The sequence below is a fragment of the Aotus nancymaae genome, unplaced genomic scaffold, assembly GCF_030222135.1.
Source record: "Aotus nancymaae isolate 86718 unplaced genomic scaffold, 86718_ANA_hifiasm-v0.15.2.pri h1tg000003l, whole genome shotgun sequence".
Lineage (NCBI taxonomy): Eukaryota > Metazoa > Chordata > Mammalia > Primates > Aotidae > Aotus > Aotus nancymaae.
In genome coordinates, this window is record NW_026988414.1 from 225,583 (window position 1) to 253,489 (window position 27,907).

General features: G+C 44.9%; 1 protein-coding gene across 1 annotated transcript in view; it reads left to right on the forward strand.

Moving 5' to 3' along the window:
• Nucleotides 1-27,907, forward strand: part of MED27 (mediator complex subunit 27) — a 215,960-nt gene that overhangs the window by 156,763 nt on the left and 31,290 nt on the right. Inside the window, exon 5 of the mRNA XM_012457934.2 lies at nt 24,692-24,799. Coding sequence (XP_012313357.1) covers nt 24,692-24,799 — 108 coding nt within the window. The remainder of the gene's footprint in view (nt 1-24,691; nt 24,800-27,907) is intronic.

The window sequence follows — 27,907 nt, forward strand, 5'->3', positions numbered from 1 at the left end:
GTGTGGTGGTTCACGTCTGTAATCCCAGCACTTCGGAAGGCTGAGGCAGGTGGATTGCTTGAGTACAGGAGTTCAAGACCAGGCTGGGCAACATGGAAAAACCCCGTCTCCACCAAAAATTTAAAAAATCAGCCAGGCATGATGATACATGCCTGTAGTCCCAGCTACTCAGGAGGCTAAGGTGGGAGGATCACCTGAACCCCAGAGGTGGAGGTTGCAGTGAGCCATGATCACGCCACTCCACTCCACTGGACACATGAGACCCTATCTCAAAAAAAAAAAAAAAAAAAAGGAATTATGCATTACTCTTAGAATTAAAAGTTATAAGGAAAAACTTTATAGTATGGCGTTTCTTTTCAAGTATAAAATTCATGGAGTACATAGTGGCCTGATGCTAGACATTTCCTCAGCCAGTGTCTTCGTTCGTATGAGCATCCCCTGTGCCGGGCACTGTGTTGGTTCTTTGCCTGAACCATTGCACTCAACCCTACATGGGACCCCAGGAGGTGGGTGATATTATTCCCATTTTCCAGATGAAAAAACAGAGGCTTGAAGAGGCTCAAGGCCACATAGCTACAGTACTAAGTCACAGAGTGACGATTTGGATCCCAGTCTGACTTGAGAGATCAAACTTTCATCCTTCAAAAACAATCGCTTGAAGCCAGTGCTTGGCTCTTCTCCAGCCTGCAGCGTGTCGTGCCTACTTGCTCAGGGTGCCACCTGCTTGGCCCTCAGCACCCTAGAGTCTCCAACCTCCCTGTAGCCAGAAGTGAACTCAGGACCCAGCAACTGATACTGAGAACTGCCTCAGAAATTGTTCGGCACCCAGTCAATTCTGAGGTCTCTCAGGCAAAATATGTGCCATGCTTCCATCTTAAATATGGATGCCAAAGCCGTACTTGGCTTTATCTTTTGAAGGCAAATGATTTCAAGTTCCGTGTGGATATGGTGTTCTGTTAAAACATAGTAATGTCATTTTATGGGAGTTCCCTATACTCTTCCTCCCTATTCTTTTTTTTTTTTTCCTTTTTTTTTTGAGACAGTCTTGCTCTGTTGCCTATGCTGGAGCGCTGTGGCATGATCTCAGCTCACTGCAGCCTCCACCTCGTGGGTTCAAGTGATTCTCCTGCCTCAGTCTCCTGAGTAGCTGGGACTACAGGCACACACCACCACACCTGACTAATTTTTTGTATTTTTAGTAGAGACGGGGTTTCACCATGTTAGCCAGGATGGTCTCAATCTCCTGACCTCGTGATCCACCCGCCTTGGCCTCCCAAAGTGCTGGCATTACAGGTGTGAGCCATCACGCCCGGCCCTTCCTCCCTGTTCTTTTGAAATTGCTATTGTCTTTATCTCAGGGCTCTTAACCTTGGGTCCATGAACTCCTGGGAGGTAATGGATGTATTTCAGGAAACCTCTGAACCCCTCAGTTTCCTGTGTATGGATGTCCTTCTGTGCCTTCTTCTGAGGGAGAGGGTCTGTGACTCTCATTAGAATGGGAGGCTAATTCCCAAAGCAAGTTAAGGACGCTGGTCTTAGACCTTAGCTGGAGCTCGGAGGCCTTTCTCTGTAGGCTTTCTGCTGACCTGCAGCTGCAGCTTCTATTCTCTGAACTCTTGTTTCATACTCTATATACCGGAACATGTGTGTTTCATTCCCAAGGGAATTTCTGGTGGCCTGCACATTAAAGCACCGTAGGAGAGATCCCACTCTTGAAGAGAATGGCCATGTAAAGGAAGCAGAAGGACTTGGTGCTTTCAGGCACCAGAGTGGAGCAGCTTGGAAAAAATGCTTGGGCATTAAACCTGCTTTTCAATTTTCTGACAGTTAAGTCATACAGAAAGAAAACACTGTATGTTACATAGTTTTTATTTTGTGACAAAAACATACGAAGTCAAATTTAGAGATAAATGGTTTTTTTCTTAGAATTAATTTCAGGGAGTTGTTTGTTTGCTTGACAAATACTGCTTACTAGGTATACATTGTTTAGTTAATTACTACAGCACAGTCTTTCGCAGAGGCAGCGCTGCATTTACGTCTGTCCAGTGAATGTATGTTTAGGGCTTAAGGGTAACTGACGGTTTCCCTAAGATTCCACAAAAACATTCAGTCTACATTAGCAATAGCCTAGTTAGGCACCCTAGATTGTCCGCCTCTTCCAAAAATGCTAATATGCCCAAATCATCATTTCTAAAGATACCTTTGAAAGCCCATAATTCAGATCTCTGGTTTCCTTCTGCACATTTCAGCTGCATTTGTCCCCAAGAGTTGGAAAACATATTCCTCCAACCCTAACAGGTATATTTCAATGGCTGGCATTTACAATAGTGAATTTAAATGTTGGAGAAGGCAATTCTACCTCCAAGGGAATTTTATTGGATTTTACTTTTAAAATATTTTGAATATATGAAATTAATGCCAGGTAGAAACAGGCGGTACTTGCCTTTATGAGACCGGGTGCAACTGTTTTTAAAATTTAGAAAAGTGAGTTGAGTGAATGCATAATACCACCACTACCTTTCCTTTTTTTTTTTTTTAGGTTGTCTAATTAACTTTTAGTCAGTGATAAATGTTGGATGTTTTCAGGCCAGACTACTTGTCTTACGCTTACCTTACTCTGTTTGGCTCCCTGGCAACTCGTCTCCAATTTGACATTTTTCTGTTCCAGTACCTATCTTCTTTCTTGTAACAAATGCTTATTGATCAAATACTATGTGAAAGATAACCCCAAATTGTAATCTCTAGCAGTGATTACATTGTGGGTGGCATCCCCATTGCCACCCACAGTGCCACACGCCTTCTTCCTGATGTGTGTCAGCCTACCTCGTCCCAGCACGTCAGCCCCCTGCCCCATCTTCACCGCTCTTATCTCCTGTCATCTGAACTCTTGCTCCAGCCTTCTCGTTGGTCTCCTGGTCTCCCTGCTTCGAAACACTCTGCCTTCCCTCATCTCCACGTTGGACTCATCATTCCGGAGATGCCAGTCTGCTACTCTGTCGGCTCCTGCTGCTTGCAGGATAAAGCCCCTCTTTCTAGGGTAGTTAGTGTACGTGGTCCATAGAACCTGGCGTCAGTTGACCTTTCTCCTCTTCTCTTCTTCCCTCTCTCCTCCCTTCCCTGGGTATCCTCAGTATTCTGTAATGTTTCTCAGCGGAGGCACTGTTGGCATTTTGGATGGAGCAATTTCAGTTCCAGTGTCTAGAACTGGCCAGTGTATTACAGAAGGTTTAGCATTCCTGGCTCCAGTCTGCTAAATGCCAATAGCTCCCCAACTTACTGTGACAAGCAAAAATACCTTCCCGTTTCCAGGGGCTCCTTAGGAACAAGATTCCCATGCCTGGTGCTTTTGTGCTTTGTAGCTGCACTTCTGCCTGTGGCACCCTTCTCCACCTGCTGCCCCTTCTGGCAAAGCTGCTGTGCGTTCTTTGAGATTGGGCTGTAATGTCATCTTTCAAATGCCTACTCTTACTTCCAGGCCGGGATAGCCCCACGTTCCTTTATGCCCCTAAAATCCTGTTTGTGCCCGTATTGAAGGGGTGTGCTGTGTGCAAAGAGGGATTGCGGATTGATCTTAAATGGATCAATTTACTTTAGAATGCCGTTTGATGGTACCTACAATATCATAAATTGCTGTGCACAGTGCCTTTAGGAAGATCGTAACAGGGAAGTGCTGGGAGCTGGCCAGTGCCCTATTAGCATCTATCGTGTTCCACCTCGTGACATAGCATCCCAGAGCCCTTGGTACTAGACACAGGGAACTTGACAAAGAACGGTTCTCTTGGGACTTCATAATTTCTATAGGACAAACAGACAATGTAAATTATTAGTGTTGGCCTTGTTATTAGAAGAACACTGGTATTGATCAGTAGACTCTGTGGATCCCTTGCAACTTGTCTTAGGGTTTGTATTTTACCAAACGGAGCCGTTTCTCTCCATCACTGCAATCAATAACATGCAGCAAAAATGATGTTTCTCTTCCTGACCCATAAGCTTTGTTTTGAAGAGTTATTAACACAGAAGCCCAAGCTGCTATTTTCTTGTAGACAATCGGGTTGTCTTGATTCAAATTTATACACAGCAATTGAATCTCATTAACTTGGATTTACACTGTATAGACCAAGCATGTAAATAATTGAAACCTTCCAGGGCTATATTAAATCTTCAGCTGATTTTTTAAAAGCAGTTTATCTTGATATTTTACTTTATTTCCTACTCCCAGTCTACACAGTTGATTTCTTTCTCCAGTTAATCTTTTCATTCTGTTTATACATTGAGATAAAACAGTTGCTTGATTTTAATAAAAATGACATGCACAATTCGTTTCTGTTGGCAATTGAATTAAAAGATTAGTATGCGTTTACACTAATATGGTCTATGGCATTATTGATTATATAAATTGTATTATATTAGATTTTAATAAAAATTAATTTAATTGTACTATATGTAGTTACAGTAATAGTAGTCATTATTCTCATCGTCATCGTAATTAACCTGACTTGTAAGCAAATTGTAATTAGAGGGCAGGCTCTGGAGCCAGGCAGCTTGGGTTCGAATCCTTGCTCGGCCATTTCTAGTCATGTGAGTTTGAGTAGTCAGTCTCTGTGCCGTCATTTGCTCCTCTGTAAAGTGGAGCTAATTGAAGCCTTCCTTTTTGGGGTTGCATGAAGATTGCCTATTTAAATCAGATAGCATTGCTTACAGCCGTGCCAGTGGGCAGTGGGCGTGGAAGCACAGTGGTTTCTACTGGACACTTGTTGAAGATCATGAAATTTTGTAGGCCTTGTTCATGCACTTAATTACCACAGCAACTGTTGATCCTAAACACTGTGATTATTAAAAAGTGCCATTGTTTCCATTCGAAAAGCCTTTGTAAATAATCTGGGTCTTTTAATCAAACCTAGAGTGAAAATTCTTGTCTTCTCCCCCACCCCCGATCTTGAGTTACGTTTTTAGTTAAGATTCCATGGTGACAGTTCTTGTGTCTGCTTTTAAGGTGACTCATTATTGATCATGCTTATTTCACTGCGCATCCATCTATGTCCAGTTCTTCCAATTACAAAGACGTGTGAGGCTGGCCAAATGGAATTTTGGAGTAGATGCTTTGTTAGTTTTTGCCCTAGAATAAGCTATCATAATACTAGCTACAGTGTATTCAGGATGTCCTCCCCTTCACTGGCCATTCCTTCTTAGTCTCCTTTTTAGATTGCTCCTCATCTCCCCAAAACATTGACGTGTCTGGGAGCTCAGCTTTTGGTCTAGTCTCCTCCCTGTCTACTCCCACTCCCTAGATAATCTCATACCTCTCGGGGCTTTAAGTGGTCCTCTTTGCTGGAGGCACCCAAGCTGACATCCTTAGTCTGGCCTTGCCCTGGACTTCAGCCTCAGATTCATCTGCCTGTTGATACCGCCATTTGACTTCCGCACTTGCTGCTCAATATGCTTCCTGTTGCCCAGCCAGAATTCTTGGAGTTGTCCTTGCCTCTGCTTTCTCTCGTTGGTAAATTCCATGGATTTTAGTAAATTCCATGGATTCTTCTTGAGAAGTGTATCCAGAATTCACTCACCTCTCCCCAGCACCACCCAGTTCAGGCTGCTGTCTTTCTCCAGTGGGTTATCACAGCATCCTCCCAGTTGGCCTCTCTGCCTCCACCCTTGCACCCATGTAATTTGCACAGCAGCTAGAATGTCACTTGTGCAGCATCACTGTTCCACTCAGGAGATCCCACGGGCTTCCCGTCGTATCAAGACGTCCTCACCATGACCTCTAAGCCCCTCCATGACCCATCCCTTCCCCAGGTTATTTGTTTATTGTTTCCAGACTCCACCCACTAGAATGAGAGCTCTGTGAGGGTAGAGACTGTTTTGGTCACTGCTGTATCCTCAGCGTACAACGCTGTTATATCCCTCATATACAATAGCACCTGGCTCGTGCTGAATGCCCAATAACCATTCATCATAGGAATGCACCATTTTACAGTGTAATTTCACAGCAGCCCTCTGAGGAAGGTACTGCGCAGAGAGGCAGAAGAACTTGCCTGAGTACCTAGCAAATTAGTAGCAAAGCCAAGATTTAACCTCAGTCAGCCTGACTGCAACGTGCATTTGCTTTCTGCTGTACTACATGGCTTCCCATTACTGGATGTTCCTGAACCACTCCAAAGTCTCTATGGATTTTATTGTGCCTTTGAGGTCTTACTGTCTTGAGTTTGTTCATCATTGTCATCAAATACTTTTTGAGTGCCTGATATCCACAGGGTTTGTGCCAGTGACAAAAGATAAAAAGAAAGTCAGTGTCAGGTCCCTGCCCTCTACCCTCATCCTTGAAAAAATCTCCCGCTAGGCTCCAAGCCCCCCCAGAAAAATATAATTTTATCACATTATTTCTTGTTCCTTATCATATTTCCAAGTCTTAGAACTGTGCCTGGCACAAAGGAAGCGTTCTGTTAAGAGCCACTGAATGAATGAATGAATGAAGACAAGTGGTACAAGCAAGTGCTAGAGGAATTAAAGTTTGGGTTTTGGTTGTGCCATTCAACAAAGACTGGCAGAATGCTGGCCTGCGTTCGGTACTGTGCCAGTGGCTCAGAGAATTGTTGGACTGCCCTACGTGCTTGTTAGAAGTGTCAGTTTTGCCCCAGAATTGATGGGGCAAAGGGAGAGGCAGGCTCGGGTATCTGGTTCAGATGGAGTTGGGCTGGATCCACACGTTGAGAAACCTACTGCCACCTAGCCACGGACAATGCAGACTCCAGGAGAGACTTCATGACTGGACCATTGAGGGAGGGATGCAATTTTAGTAAGCTGAAGAAAGGGCTTTCCAAGCAGGGAGAAAGGAAAGTGAACAGTGAGATTGGCCTTTTGATCCTAGAAGACCATGCCTCTGCCACCGCGACTATGATTCTGATCACTGCTACCACTTAAGATGCCTACTGTTTGCGCAGGACGCTATTTGACCCCTTACTATATGCTTAGGATTATTTATTTGATGTTCACGCTCACCCCTCAGCGGAAGATGTTATCACTGTTTTATAGATGAGAACACCGAGACTCAGAAGGTTCAATAACTTGTTCAAGGTCACATTAAGTGTTACAGCTGGGATTTGAAGTGAGATCCATGAAATGCCCAAGTCCTGGTCTTTCTTTATCACCCTCTGCTGCTATCCATGAAAAGGTCACAGAGATTTAAAGAAATACTGGAAGCTCCTAGTGCATGTAGGTGACTAGGGGAAATGTATTGAAATGAGTGAAGTTTTTTAAAAGAATAATGGTTTTGATCAAATGTAATTTTGGTAGGCAGTGCTTTCTGAAAATACTTCTGACTTTCCCAGTTCTATTTTCTGCCTTCACACAGGCTTTATCAAATGATTGTTTTGTTGATAAATTTAGTGCGCAGTTGGGACTTATATGTAGATTGTACCTACCCTCAAAGGGAGAGAGGATTTTATAGTTTCCATTCATTCTCATTAAAATCAGAACATTTGCATCTTAACTTTTACATCTTGTTCCAGGAATTTTAAGCAGTCTGATTGTATGGAAGTGGGTCGTATTAATTGCAAATGGGCTAGACATCTGCTCGCTAACATGGAATGATTTTTTTTAGCTCTGTTTTGTTTTTATATATGATCTACCAGAGTGATTAAGTGAGGGCTGTTGGTGATGCTGTTACAAGACTGGGTTTTCAGAGACTTATAATGTAACCATAAAAAGGAATTGAAGAGTGGATCTTTGAAAGTTCTTGAACTGGGAGCGATTAAATGTCTTAAGAGTTGATAGATTTTTATCCACAGTCTGTCAGGGAGCCATTTCCTATCCTTGGAGACTCTGTTGGTCTGTTGCACAGTGAAGTCAGGTTCAGTAGGATCCAGACTCCGGGGTCAGGGATTGGGGAGCAGCACTGCTGTCGCATTTTTACCTGCAGGGAGTGGCATGGGCGTGAATGAAGTCAGGTGTGGTATCAAACTGCAAAACTAGGATCCAGGCTACCAGTGCCTGGTTGAATCGGCAAGTTATTTTTTTCCTGATACTAATGTAACAGTGTTTCCCAAAGTGGATTTCTTGGAACACTAATTCTTTTTTTTTTCTTTTTTTTTCTTTGAGTTGGAGTCTCACTCTGTCACCCAGGCTGGAGTGCAGTGGCACAATCTCAGCTCACTCCAACCTTCGCCTCCCAGGTTTAAGCGATTCTCCTGCCTCAGCCTCCCAAGTAGCTGGGATTATAGGCACATGCCACCACACCCGGCTAATTTTTGTAGTTTTTAGTATAAAGTCAGGGTTTCACCATCTTGGCCAGGCAGGTCTTGACCTCGTGATCCACCCACCTCAGCCTCCCAAAGTGCTGGGATTCCAGGCATGAGCCACCGTGCCCGACCTGGAACACTAATTCTTAAGGAACACCAGGCTAATTTTTGTAGTTTTTAGTACAAAGTCAGGGTTTCACCATCTTGGCTAGGCGGGTCTTGACCTTGTGATCCACCCGCCTCAGCCTCCCAAAGTGCTGGGATTACAGGCATGAGCTACTGTGCCTGGCCTGAAACACTAATTCTTAAGGAAGTTCATGTGCACAGTCAGTGTAGGAACCACTCACTGGTTAAGGAAAGCTAAGTACTTTCCTTAGTTGCAGTCCTTTTCAGAGCCTTTAGTTCAAACACACTGTGAATCTTCCAGAGGAGCATATTGTTTCCTGGACATACTTGACCACAGACACCTTTTCGTGAAGCAGACTTTGGAAAATGTCAGGGAGAGCTTTCCAAATACTTCTTTTTACTTCAGGAACTCCAGAATCGATTTGGTCTCTTGATCATATAGTTTAATGCAGAGTCTGAGTTCCTTAGGGTGGTTGGCTCGGTCCTCTTGCCTTTCTGGACTTTTCAGTCCCTGGCTTTTTAAGATTTGCCAGTTCTAAGGCAGTAAGCACTAAGATAGGTATTGGCACCATTATCAGAATACTGGCAGGGACCACTGGCTCGGCTGTGGGGCAGGGGGGAAGTTGGGGCCACTGCATCTCCATGCATGTCTGTGTTTGACCAGGAGAGGAAGGCGATCGATGGTTAATGGCAGTGACTAGCAAGGGACAAGTGAAATCTGTAAAGGATAGAGAGCGCTCTAGATGAGTGACATTTTTCTAGATTCCTGACTGCACAGCACCTGCTGTCTAGGCAGGGCTCAGTCAGCACCTGTTTAATGAATACGTTGTTAGGCACTCCGAGTCTTTGCTAAAAGACTGTATCTAATGTTGACATCCCATCATATTCTTGCTTCAAGTTAGTTGCCAAATGTATATAATCTTTCACACCTTCTAGAATCAAAGGTTAAAACATGAGAACTTTTCTTTCCCTGCAAATAACAGATGTTCTTTTCATACAGAAATATCTACTGCCTTGCCATGAAGCAAATGTTCCCGGGCATTATTATTCTAGGAGTGGGAATGGATTTGAACCCATTGTTCCAAACCCTTATTTGGTCTCTCTTGCAACTAGTGACAGCTGACACACATAAGAGATAATGTCTGCTACCATGGAACCAAGCAAAGCTAGTTGACTCACAAGAGGGGTAAGGCTGCAGTTTGAACCTGTGACCTTGACCTCATTAACTTCAGGCATCTGAATCGCCAGCATTCTGATAATGGTGCCAGTACCTATCTTAATGCCAAAATCCTTCTCCTAATGTTTAGTGGCACAGTTTTCCCATTTAGGCCCCTCCTCCTGCACACTATGGCTTGTTACCCAAAGGAAGGATCACTTGCTCATCCTTAATATGGGAAAATCATTTAGAGCACTTAATTTGTGTTGACTCTTTATTGGTGCACTATTGCAATTAAGTTAGATTAATGAAAGGTAAATTCCAGTCTATACATGAAAAAAAAATCTCTTGTAAAGATCCTAATTAGTATGTGTGTTTATTTAGCCTCTCATGGTTTAATTGCATCCCATCTTGCTATTTACAAACAGGCATCATTAAAGAATAATGAGTGTGTGAAGAGCATTAATACTAGCGGCAGATGAGGTAACTGGAGGTTGCCGGGGGCGGGGGGTGGGAAGGGAGAGATGGGAAGTCTGCTGGTTTGTATTATTTTCGAATGAAGGAGAATGTAAAATGATCCTCTCAACCGGTCCAGGAGGGGAGGACAGAGCAGACATTATGCAAGGCAGCAGCTTGTCCTTTGGCTGCAAAGAGTTGGGCTGCTTTTAATTTGTTGCTGCAATGTAATCTGTGGAGGTGAACAAACACGCTCACACGATTGTCTGTGACCTTAGCCAGTGTTGTTTAGATGCAAGCTTTCTTTTCAGCCGGGCAGAGGAGGATATCAGCACTTCAGCTCAGTGAGAATTCCTTGGTATGCTGAAAAGCCATGCAAAGTGTGGGACTTTCCTGTATCACCCAGCTCTGGACCCTTCAGTAGCCCTTTAAAAAAAAATCCAAAGGTAAATGAATTGAAAAACAGGTTTATGCACCCCTAATATCACATTCCAATTTTACAGAATTTGTTGCTGTTCCTTGAAGTTCAAGGCAGTTTTGCCTGTAGGTAGATGCTTAATCATTTATATTCTCTTAAAACCTGGTTTAAGGGTAGAAAAGCTGAGATTCCAAATAGGATACAATGTAACAAGGAAAACAGAACAATATGGAAGAATCCAGTAATAATAATTATACATAATACAGTCCCGTAATGGATTATGTGCTTCTGTAATTCTTGGCATAAAATAAAATTTTCTCGTTAATCAGGAGTAAAATGTAGGGATAGAGGTGGTCATCTGAAAAGGAAGTATCCAGAGTCCTGGTTGTATGATGCCTGTAGCAATAGTCAGAACCCTTAAACACCAGCGCCTCAGTTTCCCCTTATATTGTGGTTATCACTGCAAACAGTTTTGTTAATGCATTCTATATAAATGCAAACTGCTACTATTCAGATCTTATTAAAGCCTTAGATTTCTCTAGGGATTCCTGGGTGAGTTGAAGTCCAGAGTTTATTTAAAATTAGGTTATAGGAATTCACAGTTTTCAGTACATCTTATGTTTTTCTTCAAACAAACTACAGTTTAATTTTAAGCTACCCTAAATAGAAGTAAAAGAAAACAGTTTGCAGTATTCTAACTACCTCATGTATCTAAGGACGCAGAGAGCTACATTCTCAGACGCACAAGAGCCCAGACAGTGTTGTATGGTCGCTTTTGCTATTGTAACTTGCAACTGTTCCACTTTCAACTCACAGAACTGTGGGACATATTTTTCCATTCATATTAATTGGATTTTTAAAGTGACCTTGTCCACATATTGATTTGAATTAAAATTTTCTACATCAAGGTCAAGTTGGCATACATCCTACAGACAAAATATTAAAAAGCCAAGTGCTGCCTAACAGGGTATCAGCAGAAGTGGAGATTTAACAGGGCCAAACTTGCCACAGAGGGCACTGTGGTACCCTTCCAATGCAGGTGGCAAGTCTGTGTGAGGACCTCCTTCACCTGGACTTGAATCTGCCTCATCAAGGAGACAGTCCTGTTGTAGTCCAGGGGCCCACCACTTTTGGGCAAGAGCCCCCTTGAGCCCCTGAGGGGCCAAACTAATGCCGCTCACAGGAGTGGGTTTAGGATGAGCTTCAGCACATCTGAGATTCACCGAGGCCACCTTGAAAAAGAGGGCCTATTATTATTGTTCATAAAATTGAACTATCTCTAGCTCAGCCCTCGGCTGTGGCTGGCCTGCCCATTTAACATCTCTTCACTTAGATATTCTGAAATAATCCAAAACTTGGTGAAAAGGAAGTGATATTTCCCCTCCAGGTTTTTTCCCTTCTTCTCAATAAATAGCAAAATCATTACCTGGTGCTCAAACCAGAAGCCCACAGACTTCTTTACTTAGTTTCCCCTTTTTTCTTCCTCTCATATCCAGCCCATCAGCAAATTATATCAGCAGCTAAATCCACTGGCTTCCCACTTCTCTACTGCCACCACCCTCATTGAAGCTGCCGTTGTCAGAGGCGTTTGAACCAGAGCAACTCTATCTTGAATAGGATCTGGGTAATATGAGGCTGAGACCTTCTGGGCTGCATTCCCAGGAGGTCAGGCATTCTTAGTCACAGGATGAAACAGGAGGTCGGCACAAGATACAGATCACAAAGACCTGGCTGGTAAAACAAGTTGTGGGAAAGAAGGCAGCCAAAACCAGCCAAAACCAAGATGGCAGCAAAAGTGACCTCTGGTCATCCTCACTACTCATTAGACGCTAATTATAATGCATTAGCATTTGAAGAGACACTCCCACCAGCACCGTGACAGTTTACAAATACCCTGGCAATGTCAGGAAGTTAGCCTATGTAGTCTAAAAAGGGGAGGAACCCTTATTTCTGGGAAATGCGCACGTCTTTGCAGGAAAACTCATGAATAATCCACTCCTTGTTCAGCATATAATAAAGAAGTAACTATAAGTATGATCAGCTGAGCAGCCTGCCTATGGGGTAGCCATTCTTTTATTCCTTTACTTTCCTAGTAAACTTGCTGTCATGTTACTCCATGGATTTGCCTCAAATTCTTTCTTGTGAAAGATCTAAGAACGCTCTCTCTCGGGATCTGGATCAGGACCCCATTTCAGTAACGCCATCATCCCCTCTCCCGGTCTTTCCATTTTTCTCTCGATGCCTCCGCGAAGCACCCAGGGAGGTGTTCCTTGAAAAGCACGCCTCAGACATGCCACTCCTCTGCTGAAAGCCCTACAGTACCTTTTCATTTCAACCAGACAAAACTCAACTCCTCATCAGAGCCTCCAAGGCTCCTCATGGCCGGCCCGGCCTGCCTTTGCTGGTGCCAGCCACACTCTTGCCCACCTGCTTGACTCCTCCCTGTTCCTAGGATGCCAGGCCTTTGCGGGTGCTGCCCTCTCGGCCCGTGCTGCTCTGCCCTGGCACTGGGCATAGATAACCTTGTCTACCCAGTAGGTTTCAACCAAACTCGAACCAACCCCCTTGTCCAGCTTTATTGTCTTCATAGCCCTATACAGACCAAATATTTTTTGTTTTTTTATCTGCTCACAACCCCCTTCCCCACCAAGAATGTAGAAGCTTCAGAGCACGAGTTGTTTTATTCCCTGCTTAGTCTCCAGTCCTTAGAACAATCCTTGGCACATGGTGGGTACTTAATAAATATTTGAGTAAATGAATGAGCAAGTGAATAATCGAGTGATCTGCTCTAAATGTCACTTTTTTCACATGTAGATATTACCTGAATAATCTCTCTTTAAGCTCTCCCCGTTTTGTTCATTTCCTTCTTAACTCTTTGTAATTTCTACTTCTGTATTTATATACTTCTTTGTTTCCTGTCTCCTTCACTAGACTGTTAGCTCTGTGAATGTCTATTTCATTTCTCACTCTGAGTGCCTAATGCCTAGCCTGCACACAACATGTATTTGACAGACATTTGTTGGATAGATGGAAGGAAGGAAGGAACTGGAAGGGCAAGCAATTTGCAGTCCAAGGCAGCTCTAGATTCTTCTCCATGATTCTTCTCCAGTCCAAATTCTGTAAGGAGGCAGGTTGTTTTTTCCTTTTTCTTTTCTTTTTTTGACAAAGTCTTGCTCTGTCACCCACGCTGGAGAACAATGGCTTGACCACACACAGTTCACCGTAGCCTCAACTCCCTGGCTCAAGCAATTCTCCCACCCCAGCCTCCCAAAGTGCTGGGATTACAGGCATGAGCCACTGTGCCTGATCCTAGAAGGAGGCAGTTTTATTTGCCTAAGCAGTATAGGGCGGAGCCTTCTCTATCAGGCCACTGTGTAGGGTGCTTACCCCTGGACCAGCTGGTTCCACCCTGCACAGAAAACAGCAGCTTCCCTGGGTGGCAGGTAGTTTGAATGAGACAGGAACACAGTGTGAGGCAGTCTTCATTACTGTCATGTTCAGTGTCACGTACAGATAAGGCCGTGTGCTGTCGAGGATTCCTCTTCACATCTGTTCAGAACACCTTGACATTTTCAGTATGTTCAGGAAAACGGTAGCTTCCCATTTTGTCAGTTAACCTGAATCCCACTTTATTCACAGAGAATCTTTTTGGAATTGGTGTCCCTATTTTTATACAGGCATCGGCAGGAATTCTGTATTTGCTCTCTCTGGAAGGGCTGTATTTTATGTATTTGAATATATGTTTTATAAATTAAATGAGCTAATTTTGATAGTTTGGGGGGATTTTTCCCAACACTGCGAGGAAAGCCCAGAGGTAACATGAAACCACAGTTGGGAAGCATGATTCTCTATTCTGTCTTTGTTTCTTTACATTTTATGTGAACTTTTGTTGTTATTATTGAAGGGAGATGAGATGAGCTAGGAAGATTGTGAAGAATTTTATATTTACAATATGAAATGGAAAACTATTCCATAACCCTTCCGAGGCATGAAAACCTTTTATGACACTTGGCAAATGGATTAGCCCACTGTGTTGAAATTCCCCTGCAACCAGCATACTCCTGAGTTTAGAAGAGAGGAGCACATAGAAGAGCTAAGGAACATCGGAAGTGCTGCCCAAATTGTTAACACTGATGGTTCTTTGGCAAATGACCCCAGTTCACTCATCAGTGGAATAAACTACCTCATAAAAAAACCTTGTTAGCCAGGTGCAATGATTCACACCTGTAATCCCAGCACTTTGGACAGTCAAGGCAGACGGACTGCTTGAGGCCAGGAGTTCAAGACTAGTCTAGGCAACATAGTGAGACCCCCGTCTCTATAAAAATTTTTTAAAAATTAGTCCAGAAGTTCCAGGCTGTGGTGAGCTATGACCATGCCACTGCACTCCAGCCTGGGTAACAGAGCAAGACCCTATCTCTAAAAACTAATAATAAAAATATAAATATAAAACACATCTTTTTAGGCAGGGCATTTGATAATTTTTAAAAATAATGATAACAGGCCAGTCATGGTGGCTCACCCTGTAATCCCAGCACTTTGGAAAGCCGAGGCAGATGGATTGTTTGAGTCCAGGAGTCGAAGACCAGCCTGGGCAACATAGTGAAACCCTGTCTCTACAAAAAATACAAAAAATTAGGTGGACCAGGCGCAGTAGCTCACACCTGTAGTCCTGGCACTTTGGGAGGCCAAAACAAGCAAATCACGAGGTCAGGAGTTCGAGACCAGCCTGACCAACATGGTGAAATCCCGTCTCTACTAACAATACAAAAATTAGCCGGGTATGGTGGTGCACACCTGTAATCCCAGCTACTCAGGACACTGAGGCAGGAGAATCGCTTAAACCCGAGAGGCGAAGGTTGCAGTGAGCCGAGATCATGCCACTGCACTCCAACCTGGGCAACAGAGTGAGACTGTCTCAAAAAACATAATAATGCTAACAGTGAGAATATTCGCCACCATGCAGGGTGTGCCCACTGAGTGCAGTGTCCAACAGTAACTCTCCTGGACCCTCAATAGCTCCAGCTGTGCAGTCCTTAGAGAGGGCTTCATGCTGGAAGTAAGAAAGCCAAAGTGCAAGTGGGCTGCATTTCCCAGGCCACACCGCTCTGTACGTGTGGGCTAAACCTGGGTCCCAGGCTGTGTGGGCTGAACCTGGGTCCCAGGCTGTGTGGGCTGAACCTGGGTCCCAGGCTCCAAACCCCTGGCACTCATCCCTCGCCGCCTTTCCCTGTGCCGAGGGGACTAGTGTGATGTGGCCTGGCTCTGTGCCCTCACTCAAATCTCATCTTGTAGCTCCCATAATTCCCATGTGTTGCGGGAGGGACCTGGTGGGAGATGGTGGAATCACGGGGGCTGGTTTTTCCTGTGCTGTTCTCGTGATAGTGAGTGGGTCTCACAAGATCTGATGGTTTTAAAAATGGGAGTTTCTCTGCACAAGCTCTCTCTGCCTGCTGCCATCCACATAAGACTTGTTCCTCCTTGCCTTCTGCCATGAATGTGAGGCCTCCCCAGCCATGTGGAACTATAAGTCCAATAAACCTCTTTCTTTTGTACATCGCGCAGTCTCGGGTGTGTCTTTATCGGCACCCTGTAAATGGGCTAATACACCCATGACCACCACTGAACCATGGCCCTTGCCATGGTTCAGACGTGGTGCTAAGCACTTCACTTGCACGGTGTCATTCCTTCCAGGGTTGACAGGCAAGAAAACCAGGACCTAAAGAGGGTAAGTGACTTGCTCAAGGTCACACAGCCAGGAAGGAGCAGAGTCAAGACCCAAAAGCAGGCCTTTTTCCCTCGCAGAGTCCAGAGCTGCAGCCGCCGTGCGCTCTTATCTTGCTGGCAAGTTCGTTTCTGACTTGTTGGCAAACAGACCCTAAATTCAGTTTACCTGCCTCATTTTTCCCGGGTCCTTGTCAAAGGAAAAATATAATTCACCTCTTAGGGCTGTAACAACTTTGTATCTGGAGTCTAGTCCACGTGGGAGCCGCTTCCGGGTCCATTTTTCCTTTCTCGTATCACCTTATATTACATTGTGTTTTATCATCGGAGGCACAACTGGTTTGGTTTTGCAGAGCAAAATGAGTGACCTTCAGCGTGGAAGAACGTCAGTTTATCTCTGACAGTCCCTCAGTCTGGCCTCTTGGTTTCCAAGTCACATCGCCCCGTTTTCTTTTTATGATTCGGTTACTGTCCTGCTCGATGCAGTCCCGGCAGCCCCTCTTCCATAGCTTGACGATTTATCTTCTCTGCCCCAGCTCTGCCAGAATTTCAGCCTTTCAGAGTTGGTCTGTCTCTGTTTTCTCTTGGCTGTATCCAATTTTGCAGTTTCCTAGAAAGAAGCAACAGCCAGTTTCCCTTGCTGCCGCAGCTCTCAAACCTGCTGTTAAGAGAACAAGTCCGCCCAGCACGACTCTGTCAGGGCTACACATACCTAGCAGCTGTGCAGAATTCAGAGTGCTAACTTTTTAAAAAATGCTAAAATTAGAGGAATCAAGTAGTTTATTAGCGTCTTAGGGATGGGGTCAGCGGTGCGTGTATGAAGTCCTTTGTGAGGGTAGCCAGGAATCTCGACTGGCAAGGCTTTGAGCCACTTAGCAGAGCCCCAGAGAGGATTCCTGGGTGGCTGGAGGAGTACATGACTCAGAGCTCTTTGGTCACCGTTGCTTGTGATTTATAGACACGGATGTGGGGTCATGGGCCAGGCATGAGACAGGGAAACAGCAAAGGGCAGCTTCTGGTCCTTCACAGAAAACCAGTGACCTTGGACTCAAATCTTTCAAAACTTCAACTTCCTTCTATTAAGAATTGAAAGAAGACCCCTGCCTGGGCTGAATCCAGGTTGTTAGGCAGACAGAGGAGAAAGCTGCCTGCCCTGGGTGGCTGCACCTGCCCTTGTTCCAGAACAAAGGGGTAAATCTGCATTCTGTGGAGGAAAGACCCCCAGGAAAAGTACAGGGGCACTGGTCAGTTTTTACAGACCACATCTAAAAACACCTCTTGGAGGAGATTCCCATTTGGAACCCCATTTGAGAACTGCTCGTCTGTACAGCCAGCGCTACGCTTTCCAAATGTATAGTGAATTGGGTAGGTGTGAACCCAGGCATTTTCTGGTTGTGCAGGACAGTCCAGTGAGGCAGTGCCCTCCTCCCCACTCCCATTCCTCAGGCACACCGTGAGCTCCGGGTGGCAGAGCGCTTCAGGTGCCTCCAGCAACTTCAGGCACGTGTCAGCTTTGTCATCTTCTTTAAGGTAGGAGCCATATTTGATACTTCGTAACCTCCCTAGGCCTCAGTTTACTTCTTTAGAAATGGGAAAGTTAGAGAAAACGATTGTTTACATCCTTTTCAGCTCCACAGTTCTGTGGTTCTGATCAGTGTCCTGGCCCAGTGTTGCACACAGCGTAGACATTTCTTCAGCAAGACACTGCTCACTGCACTCACTCCCCTGAGTCTGTTCTTTCTTTGGAATTAGTACGAAGAGAAAGGTTCTCAGTATTGTATGAAGGAAAATGCTTTCCTAAGTCTCCTTTAGGTGTGCCCGCCTGCCCCTCCTTTCCTCCCTTCCTCCCTGTACCCCCTCCTCTTTCTCTCTCCCCATCTCTCCTGTCTCTCCTCGTCTCTCCCATCTCTTCCTCTGTCTCTCTCCCCTCTCTCTCTCTGCCCACCTCTCCTCCTCTCGTTCCTCTCTCCCTCCCTCCTTCTCTTACCCTCTTTTGCTCTCCCTGCCTCTCTCCCTCTCCCTCTCTTTCTTTCTACTATACCTTGAAAAACATCATTTAAATTAAGAAAGACCCCTTAATGGCACCTACATATCAGGTTTTTACTTTGCATACAGAAAGTAATATTCATGGGTGGTTTTACATAAATGGTTAGCTTCATTTAAATTTTTTTTTAACTAACACACACCCCTCACCAAAGCAGGGCTTAGACACTCCGTCATTTGTCTAGCTGACAAGCCCCTAAAGTATCCCCCTTCACCTCCCGCACAGGTGCTTTCTGCCAGGTGGGTGTTGCCATCTGGTCCCGGGTTCCTTATGCAGGTAAGCTTTCGGTCAGCTCACCTCCCCTGACCCTAGGCGCAGATACTGCTCGGTTTCAAAGCGCTTTTCCCCTACACGAGTTCTGGGGGAAGAACATTTTAAGTGATCAGCTCCTCTCACCTTCTCAGCTCACATGGTCAGGCAGTAGAGATATCATTTCAACCAGCAGATTTGCTAGGTTTTTGTTAGACATCAGCTGGCAGAGCTGAACCTAAATACTTTTCCTGCTTTCCTCCCACTTTTCCTTTCCTGCCTTGTGACTTGCCTCGCCACAGTGGACTAGAAATTCTCTTCATGGAATACAGCTTGGCGGGTGATTGCTGGAGAACCTGATAGAGAAGACCCCCGGTTTCAGCCCCCGCTGCCCAGAATGCAGCTGACCTCTTGGGGGGCTAGGCAGGGGCAGCGTTTCCAAATGCGCTTCTGGGAGGTGATGACCAGATGGGAGGCGGGCTAGGCTTCTTCTTCAAGTGTCCCTTGATTCCTGCTCAGGAAGCATAGTGCCTCCCCTGACTCTCTACAGTGAGTAGTGAGTGAGCTCTTTGGAAATGTGCTGCTTGGTATAGAAAAGTGTTACCTTGGCAACAGCAAGCTCGCTTCATTACCAGATGGCATTAGCTTTTATTAGTGGTATCCTATAGCAGTTGCCAAGAGCCGACCTATAGCCCTGTCGGTGGGCGTTTTGCTTCTGACTGTGACCAGCGTTGGCTAGCTCGTGGAAAGATGCCCATTGGCCTCTGTGTGCTGCATTGCTGTATCGGTCTATCAAAAAGTTCAAGGTCACTACAACCTAGTGCATCCAGATATGTTAGAAACTGGCCCATGCCAGATACATGAGAATCGGAATCATGGTAGAGCGATGTGAGGGCCGAAGGACTGCTAGGGAGCGCGCACCAGGCTCCATCTTGATGGCGGGGCCAGGAGTGCTCCTGTTACGTTACCCTTCCCACCACACTACGAAGAGAAAGGAAGCTAACAGCCATTGAGCTTTGCTGTGCACCACACCCAAAATTTACATGGATGGGCTCCTTTAATTTCCTCAAAAGGTCCCGCCACATTTCGCAGCTGAGTAAACAGGCACCAGAGGTTGTCTGAGTTTCCCTGGGTCACCCTGCCTGCAAGTGGCAAATGAGGGTCTGAAGCCCAGTGCTGCAAGAGTAGGAGCAATTGACCTTCACACCGAATGGCCACTGCCGGGAGGTCTGGCTGCCTGACCTCAGGCTTGCAGGCACTTTCCGCTCAGCAGTTGCTCAGCAGACCCCACCGTCTTGTTCATCCTTCAGGTCCAGCACAACGGTCAACCCCTCTCAGAAGCTTCCTGTAGCCCCAGGAGTGACAGCAGGCAGGGAAATTAACCTACAGGCCAGGTCAGCCAGTTCACTGACCTGGCTACAGCAGCAGTTCTGGTTCCAGCTTTGATGTTAACTGGCTTCAAACCATTTCACCTCCATGAAGTCCAAACAGGGGTTTGGGCCAAGTAACAATAGCTGCCACTGAGCACCCCATGTGCCAGGCCCCGTGCCATCCCCTTTACCAGCGCATGGTCTCGCTGACTCCTCACAGTCATTCTGAGGTGGGGGTGCCATTTTCTCCATTTACATGTTCAGAGAAAGTAGGTAGCCAGGCCAAGCTTTCTAGCAGCAGAGCCGAAACCTGGTTCCAAAGCCTCAAAATGTTAAGCTTCAAAACTGGGCATATTATGACCATGTTAAAAATCCAGGCTGGGTGATGTGGCTCATGCTTGTAATCCTAGCACTTTGGGAGGTCGAGGCAGGCGGATCATTTGAGGTCAAGAGTTCAAAACCAGCCTGGCCAACATGGTGGAACCCCATCTCTACTAAAAATAGGAAAATTAGCTGGGCATTGTGGTGCACGCATGTAATCCCAGCAACTCGAAAGGCTGAGGCACAAGAATCGCTTGAACCTGGGAGGCAGAGGTTGTGCAAGCCAAGATTGTGCCACTGCATTCCTGCCTGGGAGAGAGAGCAAGACCCTGTCTCAAAAAAAAAAAAAAAAAAATCCGTAAAGCCATAATTCTATGTCTATTCAACTTAGATGAGTACCAGGATCTTTTTTGTCTCTATAAAGAATAAGAATTGATAAACTTCATAGAGCTTTATGGATTCAGAAGATCCCGGAAGGAGATCTGTACAAGGCTTTTCACACTGGCTATCCATAAACTACTACAGCCCTAGAAGTCAGCTTGCCAAAAAAAAAAAAATCAAACCTGCATCTCATCTAATTACCAATCTGCAGGAAATACAGAGGAAGGAGGAGCATGTTAAAGTACACCACTGGGATGCCATCAGCAAAATCCAGACTGGGGAAGACTCTGTAGGAGATAACCCCGTCTCTTCAACAGATAGAATGGGGGCATGGGGGTGGGAGGGGGATCTCTTTAGTTTGGGAAGGACTTATGGGACACGTCAGCCAGTCACATTGTGTGGACCATACTTGGATCCTGATATGAGCAGACTTCTAATAAAGTGGCATTTATGAGACTGTTGGAAATCTGAGCACTGAACTGAATGCTTGATGATATTAGAGATTTATTATTGTATTAGATGTGGGATGGTGTCGTAGTTCTGCTTTTGTGCTTTCAGAGACTTCGAGAAATACATACCGAAATATTTGCAGAGGAAGTGATACCATGGCTGTTGGTTGTTTCAGAAGAGAAACATAGGGAGGGAAAAGGAGGTGGAGGTGGAGGTAACACAAGATGGGCCAGGAGTTGGTCATTGCTGAAGTTGGGATGGGTTCGCGGGCTTCTTTGTACTATTTCATTTGCTTGTGTGTATGTTTTTAAATCTTCCCTAATGAAAAGTTTTAAAAAATCAATTAAGTTGGTACTTTGGGCAGGGAAGGGTTTTGTTGTATTTTACTTTGTTTTGTTTTGATTTAGTAGTGCCCGTTGCTGGCAAGAACAGAATGAAATCGGTGTGTTCGTACCTTTCTGGTTGGCATAACCCTTGTGGTTAGCAGTTTAGCAGATTATATCAAAAACCTTAACATATTTGTACTGTTTGCCACAGCAGTTATGACTCTGCAAATCTAAGGAAATAATCCCAAATGTGGTGAAAACTTTCCGAACAAAAGTGCACGTTGCGGCCATATTTATATAAGGGGAAACATGGAAGCAACCTGAATGTCCACCAACAGGAGAATGGTTAAAGAAATATCTTCCATGTAAATGGAGATAATGGCATCCCCATCTCAGAATGACTGTGAGGAGTCAGCGAGACCATGCGCTGGTAAAGGGGATGGCACGGGGCCTGGCACATGGGGTGCACAGTGGTAGCTGTTGTTACTTGGCCCAAACCCCTGTTCATGGAGGTGAAATGGTCTGAATCCAGTTAACATCAAAGTCGGAACCAGAACTGCTGCTTTAGCCAGGTCAAAGAAATTGTAGGATATACTCTCAACAGAATGTCCTGCAGAAATGCACACTGTTTTTGAAGACTATGTAACAGTATGGAACAATACTTATCAGTTTAAGGAAAAATTTGATTTGAAAATATACATATATAATTTCATTAAAACAGTGTTAGAAATTCAAAAACTGTAAGCTTTTGATGATAAAAACATTAAAAGGAAGTACCCCAAAATGTTAATGGTGATTATCTTTCCATCACAAGATCGGAAATAACTATCTTCTTCTTTTGTTCTCTAATTTTAGATTTTTCCATAATAAACATTTATATTTTTAACTTTTCAAAGTATTAGTTAACTTTAAAATACCAAAATTTTGATACAAAAAAATTTGAATATAAAATTCTGGTGTTATTAGTGTGTGTTTCTAAAATCCATCGTAAGAAACTTAAATTATAAAGGCAATTTGTCATTTAATTAATGTCAGCTGGGTTTTGGTGCTTCAGGAAACAATTGCTTAGTCATCTAGGCTTATTAGCAAAGAAAGTTAAAATGTACAGTTACAACAGTGGCCCTCCCAGAGGAGACGTGTTGGACCTACATTCACTTTAGCCTAGTGAAAAGGTATTGATTTCAGTGCCTGTAATTACAAAACTATAACTTGGTCGGGTGTGGTGGCCCACGCCTGTAATCCCAACACTTCGGGAGGCCAAGGTAGGCAGATCACTTGAGGTTGAGACCAGCATGGCCAATGTGGTGAAACCCCATCTCTACTAAAAATACAGAAAGATTAGCCAGATGTGGTTACGCATGCCTATAGTCCCAGCTACTCAGAAGACTGAGACAGGAGAATCACTTGAACCCTTGAACCCGGGGGATGGACATTGCAGTGAGCCAAGATCACACCACTGCACTCCAGCCTGGGCAAAAGGGCAAGATTCTGTCTCAAAAAAAAAAAAAAAAAAAAAAAAAAAAAAACTATAACTCAGTTGCTCCCCCTCTCTCCCTTCCTTCCAATAGGCTACATGTTGACTGAAGACAGAGTTACTGACTCTCCCTCCATAGTTTATTGGCATCTTTAGATGACGATTTTCAGTTACACCAAAAAATGACCCATTGATTGGAAATAGAACAACAAAAAATAAAGAGACCCACTGAACATTACATGGTGTGACGATATTTAAAAGTGCTGTACAGAAATAGAGTGTCTTTATTAGCGTTCCCTTCCATGTAGATGAATGTTTTTTTCTTACCGTGTTTATATTCAGTACTATTTAAAGTATACAGAAATGGGGATTCAACCTAACACTTGAAATTATTGAAGGAATGAAATGTGGGAGGTGTTCCCTGATACCCAGGACTGATCAAGGAAAGGGGAAAGTTGCTGTTGGGGACAATCAGGTAGAAAACTGCAAGGGATGGGGAAATGAGGAAGGGGTGATGGGGGTGGCATCCCCAGGAACTGACGGCAGGCTGGAGTTGAAGGATCAGGATGGCCATCTGGGGCTACGGCGCTTTCCTTATGCAGCTCAGCAGGGCTTTCTTTTGGCAAATTCTGTGACATCAAAGCCTCACTGGAACAACTAGGACTATGGGCGGGCGGGTCTCGGGCTGGGGTCTGCGTCCAGGATCTCATATACGAAATGAAAAGCTTTAGCAAAGTGTTAGAAGAGTTACGTGAGCCCTTTGTCTTCATCCGTATATTGTCTATTGTTGCTATAACTGAACACCTGAAGCTGGGTAATTTACAAGAAAAGAATGAAGCTCACAGTGCTGCAGGCAGGGAAGTGTACGAAGCCTGACGCCCCTATCTGCTTCCCCGTCTGGTGAGGGCTTTTGTGTTGCGCTGCATCAAACACATCACAACATGGTGGACGGTCTAAGCGGAGGCAGACCTGTGTGAAGGACAAAACCCAAGGGGCGTCCTGGCTTTGTAAAAACCCACTCTCAAGGGAGCTGACCCAGCCTCGCCAGAGCAGGGACGCAGTACCTCGAGAAGGGACCCAGCCATTTGTGAGGGATCCTCCTCCTTGACCCAAACAGCCCCCACTAGGCCCCACCTCCCAGCACCACACGGGGGATAAAATTTCAACGTGAGTCTTGGTGGGGAGAAACAACCATCGCCACACCATAGTGTCCCTAAAGAAAGGAAGGTGCTGTTTCTATTCCTGGTGCTGAGCCTCTTCCAGCAAGCACAGCAGCTTCCTTCTTCCCTGGCATACATGAAACTGCACTTGTTTTAGGATTTTTTTTTTTAATGTATATGTGCTTAGGTTCTGAGAGTAAAAGCACTTAAATATATTTCCAGGATCATGTTTCTTTTTTGGAGATAAAATCCAGCTACTTTCTTTTACCTCCTGACTTTATTTGGTATTGTTTTCCACTTTTACCGGTTACTATAAGTAGATAGTTCAGCCGAGAGGCATTTGGTACCTGCCTTTACTCTGTGTATTGTACTCTCTACATATCGCACTGGTACACGTAGGGCCATGACATAGTACGGAAACAACGTGCTCCCTAAATCCTAGAATTGCCAGAATTGTAGGATCCGTGCCCTTGAAAGAGAAAATCTTAAAATGGGAAGGGGAAGGATTTTACTTTTTCCAGCAGATAGTAAACATATGAAACTTATCCTGAGAGTCTGTAAGCCAAAAATATAAATAAATTCGGGGAAGTTAGATGAGTTGAGGCCCAAAACATTTTTAAGTGATGACAGGAAGAACTTGCTGTTGTTGAGAGTTCATTTTTCAATGCCGTAGGCTCCACAGGGCCAGCACCATGTACCCAGCCTCACTGGATTGGTTAGGTGATCATTTCTTCTCACACTCCTGCCCGACTTTGTGTGATTTGCATGTTCAGGCGTCTGCATGCTTGTGTCTTGGCAGGTGACCTTGGGAAAGGTGTTGAAAGTGATCGTCGTCATGCGGAGCCTGTTCATTGATCGAACAATAGTAAAGGGCTATCACGAGAATGTCTACACAGAAGACGGCAAGGTAAGCATTCCGGAGTCTTGTGCGTTCCTTTATTTTCTGTATCCCAGAACAAATGTAGTCGAGTCCCAGATGAATGGCATTAAAAACTAGCAATCATAGCTGAAATGATCAACAAACAGATTTGTCAGTGTGGGGATGAACACTTTATGAAAAAACATTTCATTCTCTCTGCTTGCATTTTTCATCAAGCTTCTGCTTTTTCCTCTAAGCCTGATGCCTTTAGCTGAATTTCTAATTTATCACCTTAGACCCCAGTTGCCTCATTAAATGTGTCTTCTGAGGAAATGGATTTTTTTTTCCCCAAGTCAAGCAGCTCATCAATAGCCCAGGGTTCAGGATTTTGCTTTTCCTAGAACCACGAGGAAAATTCCTGTTCATTTGACACAACCTGATGACACTCTTTTTCCCCAAAACTAACAAGTAGCCCTTAGGAAGTTGCTGTGCACAGCAGCATATATTGGATACTGCTGTTGAAAGAAGACGTGTTATTTCCACAGGTGACTTGCTTCATGGAAAGTTCACCTGTGTGAACCTCTAATTCCTTTCGATTGCACAGTCTCCATAGGGCTCCACAGAGAGCGTCAGAGGATGCTGATGGGAGCTGACAGCCTTCCTTTGTGTTTGCACCGGAGTGTAATGAGCCCCCAGCCTGAGATGCCCCAGACTCTCCCAGGCCACTCCCAGTGCCGAGCCTGGTCTCCCCACCCCATCGAGAGCCTTTCCTTCTCTCGTGACTCTCGTTAAAATATAAAAGTTAGTTAGTATTAATACTAGCACTTACCACCCAACAGCCACATTATAATGAGAATGGAGTGTTCTTCAAAACAGGTGGTAACTGTGGCTTAGCACATAGCAGGGCATTGCATAAAAAGCACGGCCCGTGATATAATGAGATGTGTGTTTTGAACAAGTAACCCAGCATTTCCACATTCCACACAAGTGTCGTCTGCGTGGGACACTATTCCTGCTCGGAGGACTGTGCACAGTTCTCGTAAATTTCCTCGTTGATACCAAATCATTCATTGAGGGGAGGTTTCCTTTTCCTTTTTGGGAAAGCCAAATGTCTCTGGAGCACGCGTGTAAAGTGAGTCATCAGTCAGGTGTGGTCTGTGCGTCTGATTCGTCAACTCTGACAGCTGCTCCAGAAGGTTCCACACCGTCGGTCAGCAGCAGAGGCAGCACTGAGGGTAGTGTGTACCCTCACAGAGACCACGGGCAGTGGCATTTTGAGATACCATTCTTGTTGGGTTTTTTCAAAGCTGACAACTTCATAGTCACACCTGGTACAGAACAGCCCTTGCTTGCCAGGGACTTACAGGGAAATTGGAGAGATGAAGAAGGAATACATAGAAAGGTGAGTCGTAACCAGGACCGTGCTACTAGAGTTACCAACTCAGGGTGCAAATGAAGCATGCTTTGAATTGACATCATAAGAGGGAGTGGAGATTTACCTACTTTGCATGATACCTTTAACATTCTATTTAATTGCCCCTTACTGAAAGTGTCCAGTAAATAGTAAATACTCAATAAATGATAACTAGTATTATTTTTATTCTACACTTAAAACAGAGGTCTTGGAGTATAGAGTTTCATAGGGTGCGGTGCTTCCGAAACGCCTGTGACCGCCCTTTCTCAGCTGCTCCAGTTACTTGCTTTCTTCTCATCTTCCCCCTTGACTTCCTGTTTCCCAGAGTTTTCTTCTCCCTCTGCCTATTTGACCATTCTCATCCGTGTCACCCACACAAGGATCACTCATGATTTGTTTCTAGATTAGACTTCTTCCCATGTTCCTCAAGTTTAGCCTGTCCAAAACAAAACTCATCATCTCTCACCCTAAACTCAGTTTCCCTCCTCTTCCTTATCTTGGTTAACAGTATCACCACCTCATGGGTTAAACCTTTCTTCCCTTCATCCTGCTGATCTAGGCTGTCAGTGACTACCGGCAGTTCTCCCTCTTAAGTAACTCTCAAACTGGGCCCCACCCGTCTCCCCCTCCCCGGCTCTCATCATCCCTGTGCTGAAGAATGCACGCGCCGCCTCACTTCTAGTCTCCGGTCCTGCCTCCCTCACAGTCTGTCCTTCACTTGGCTTCCAGAGCTGTCTTCCTAAAATACACATGCGAGCGGATGATTCTCTTTCTTTTCGCCATCTCCCCCTTGCCCAAAGCAGCCCTCCCCGAAGCAGGAAAGTGGGATATTAATAGATGGTAGGCACAAAGCGATGCGTGGTCAAACAAGTTTGAGAAACTCTGGGTTAGAGAAAGTTCGGCGGGTTTCTTTACCGTGGAAACCAGTTTGCTGAGGTGCCTTATGAATCTCTGACAGGGAGTAGAGAGTAAGCGATATTTTCCTAACTTGTCTGGCCACCAAATTCTTTTTCTCTTCCTTTATTCTTAGAACATATTGTGACATTGCCATTTTGCAGAACATACTTCTGAAAACTCTGGCTTGTAGAATAAAATCCAGACTCCTCTGCAAGGCATCTAAATGCCTCATGACGTGGCCCCTGCCCTCCTTTCTCATCTCATCTGCCATCATTCTCTACACACACCTCATCTTATCTCCCGCCTCATGTGCTCCCTGTAGCTCCCAGGACATGCCAGACCCTTTCACATATGTGCACGTTCAGTGCCTTTCGCCCTGGGATCCCTCCTAGTCCACCTGACAGAGTTTTACTCTTCCCTTTACAATGGCTGAATGCCATCTTCCTTCCCATCTTGTCCCCATTTTCCCAAGAGCCTCTTTGCTTATGAGCATGTGCCCTGGAGATGGCAGACCAGGGTTTGCCTCTCCTTAATAGCATGGAGTCATCATCGTTATCTACATACCTGTAGAATCCAGAACAATCTTGTACTAGTACTGCAATTACTGCAGCATGATCATTTACATGTCTGTCTTGCAATTAATAAAAATACCGACTGGCACACATTGGTCAGGTTGGCACTGCACAAAGTGAACTTTGCCCACGGTGGCCATCGCATCCTCCCCACAGCATCATAACACAGGTGCTGCTCTAAGACTCATTGTACACATGAAGAAACTGAGACCTAGAATGGGTAGGTTGCCCACAGCCACATGGGGCCAGATCTCGATCCTGCATCTACCAGGA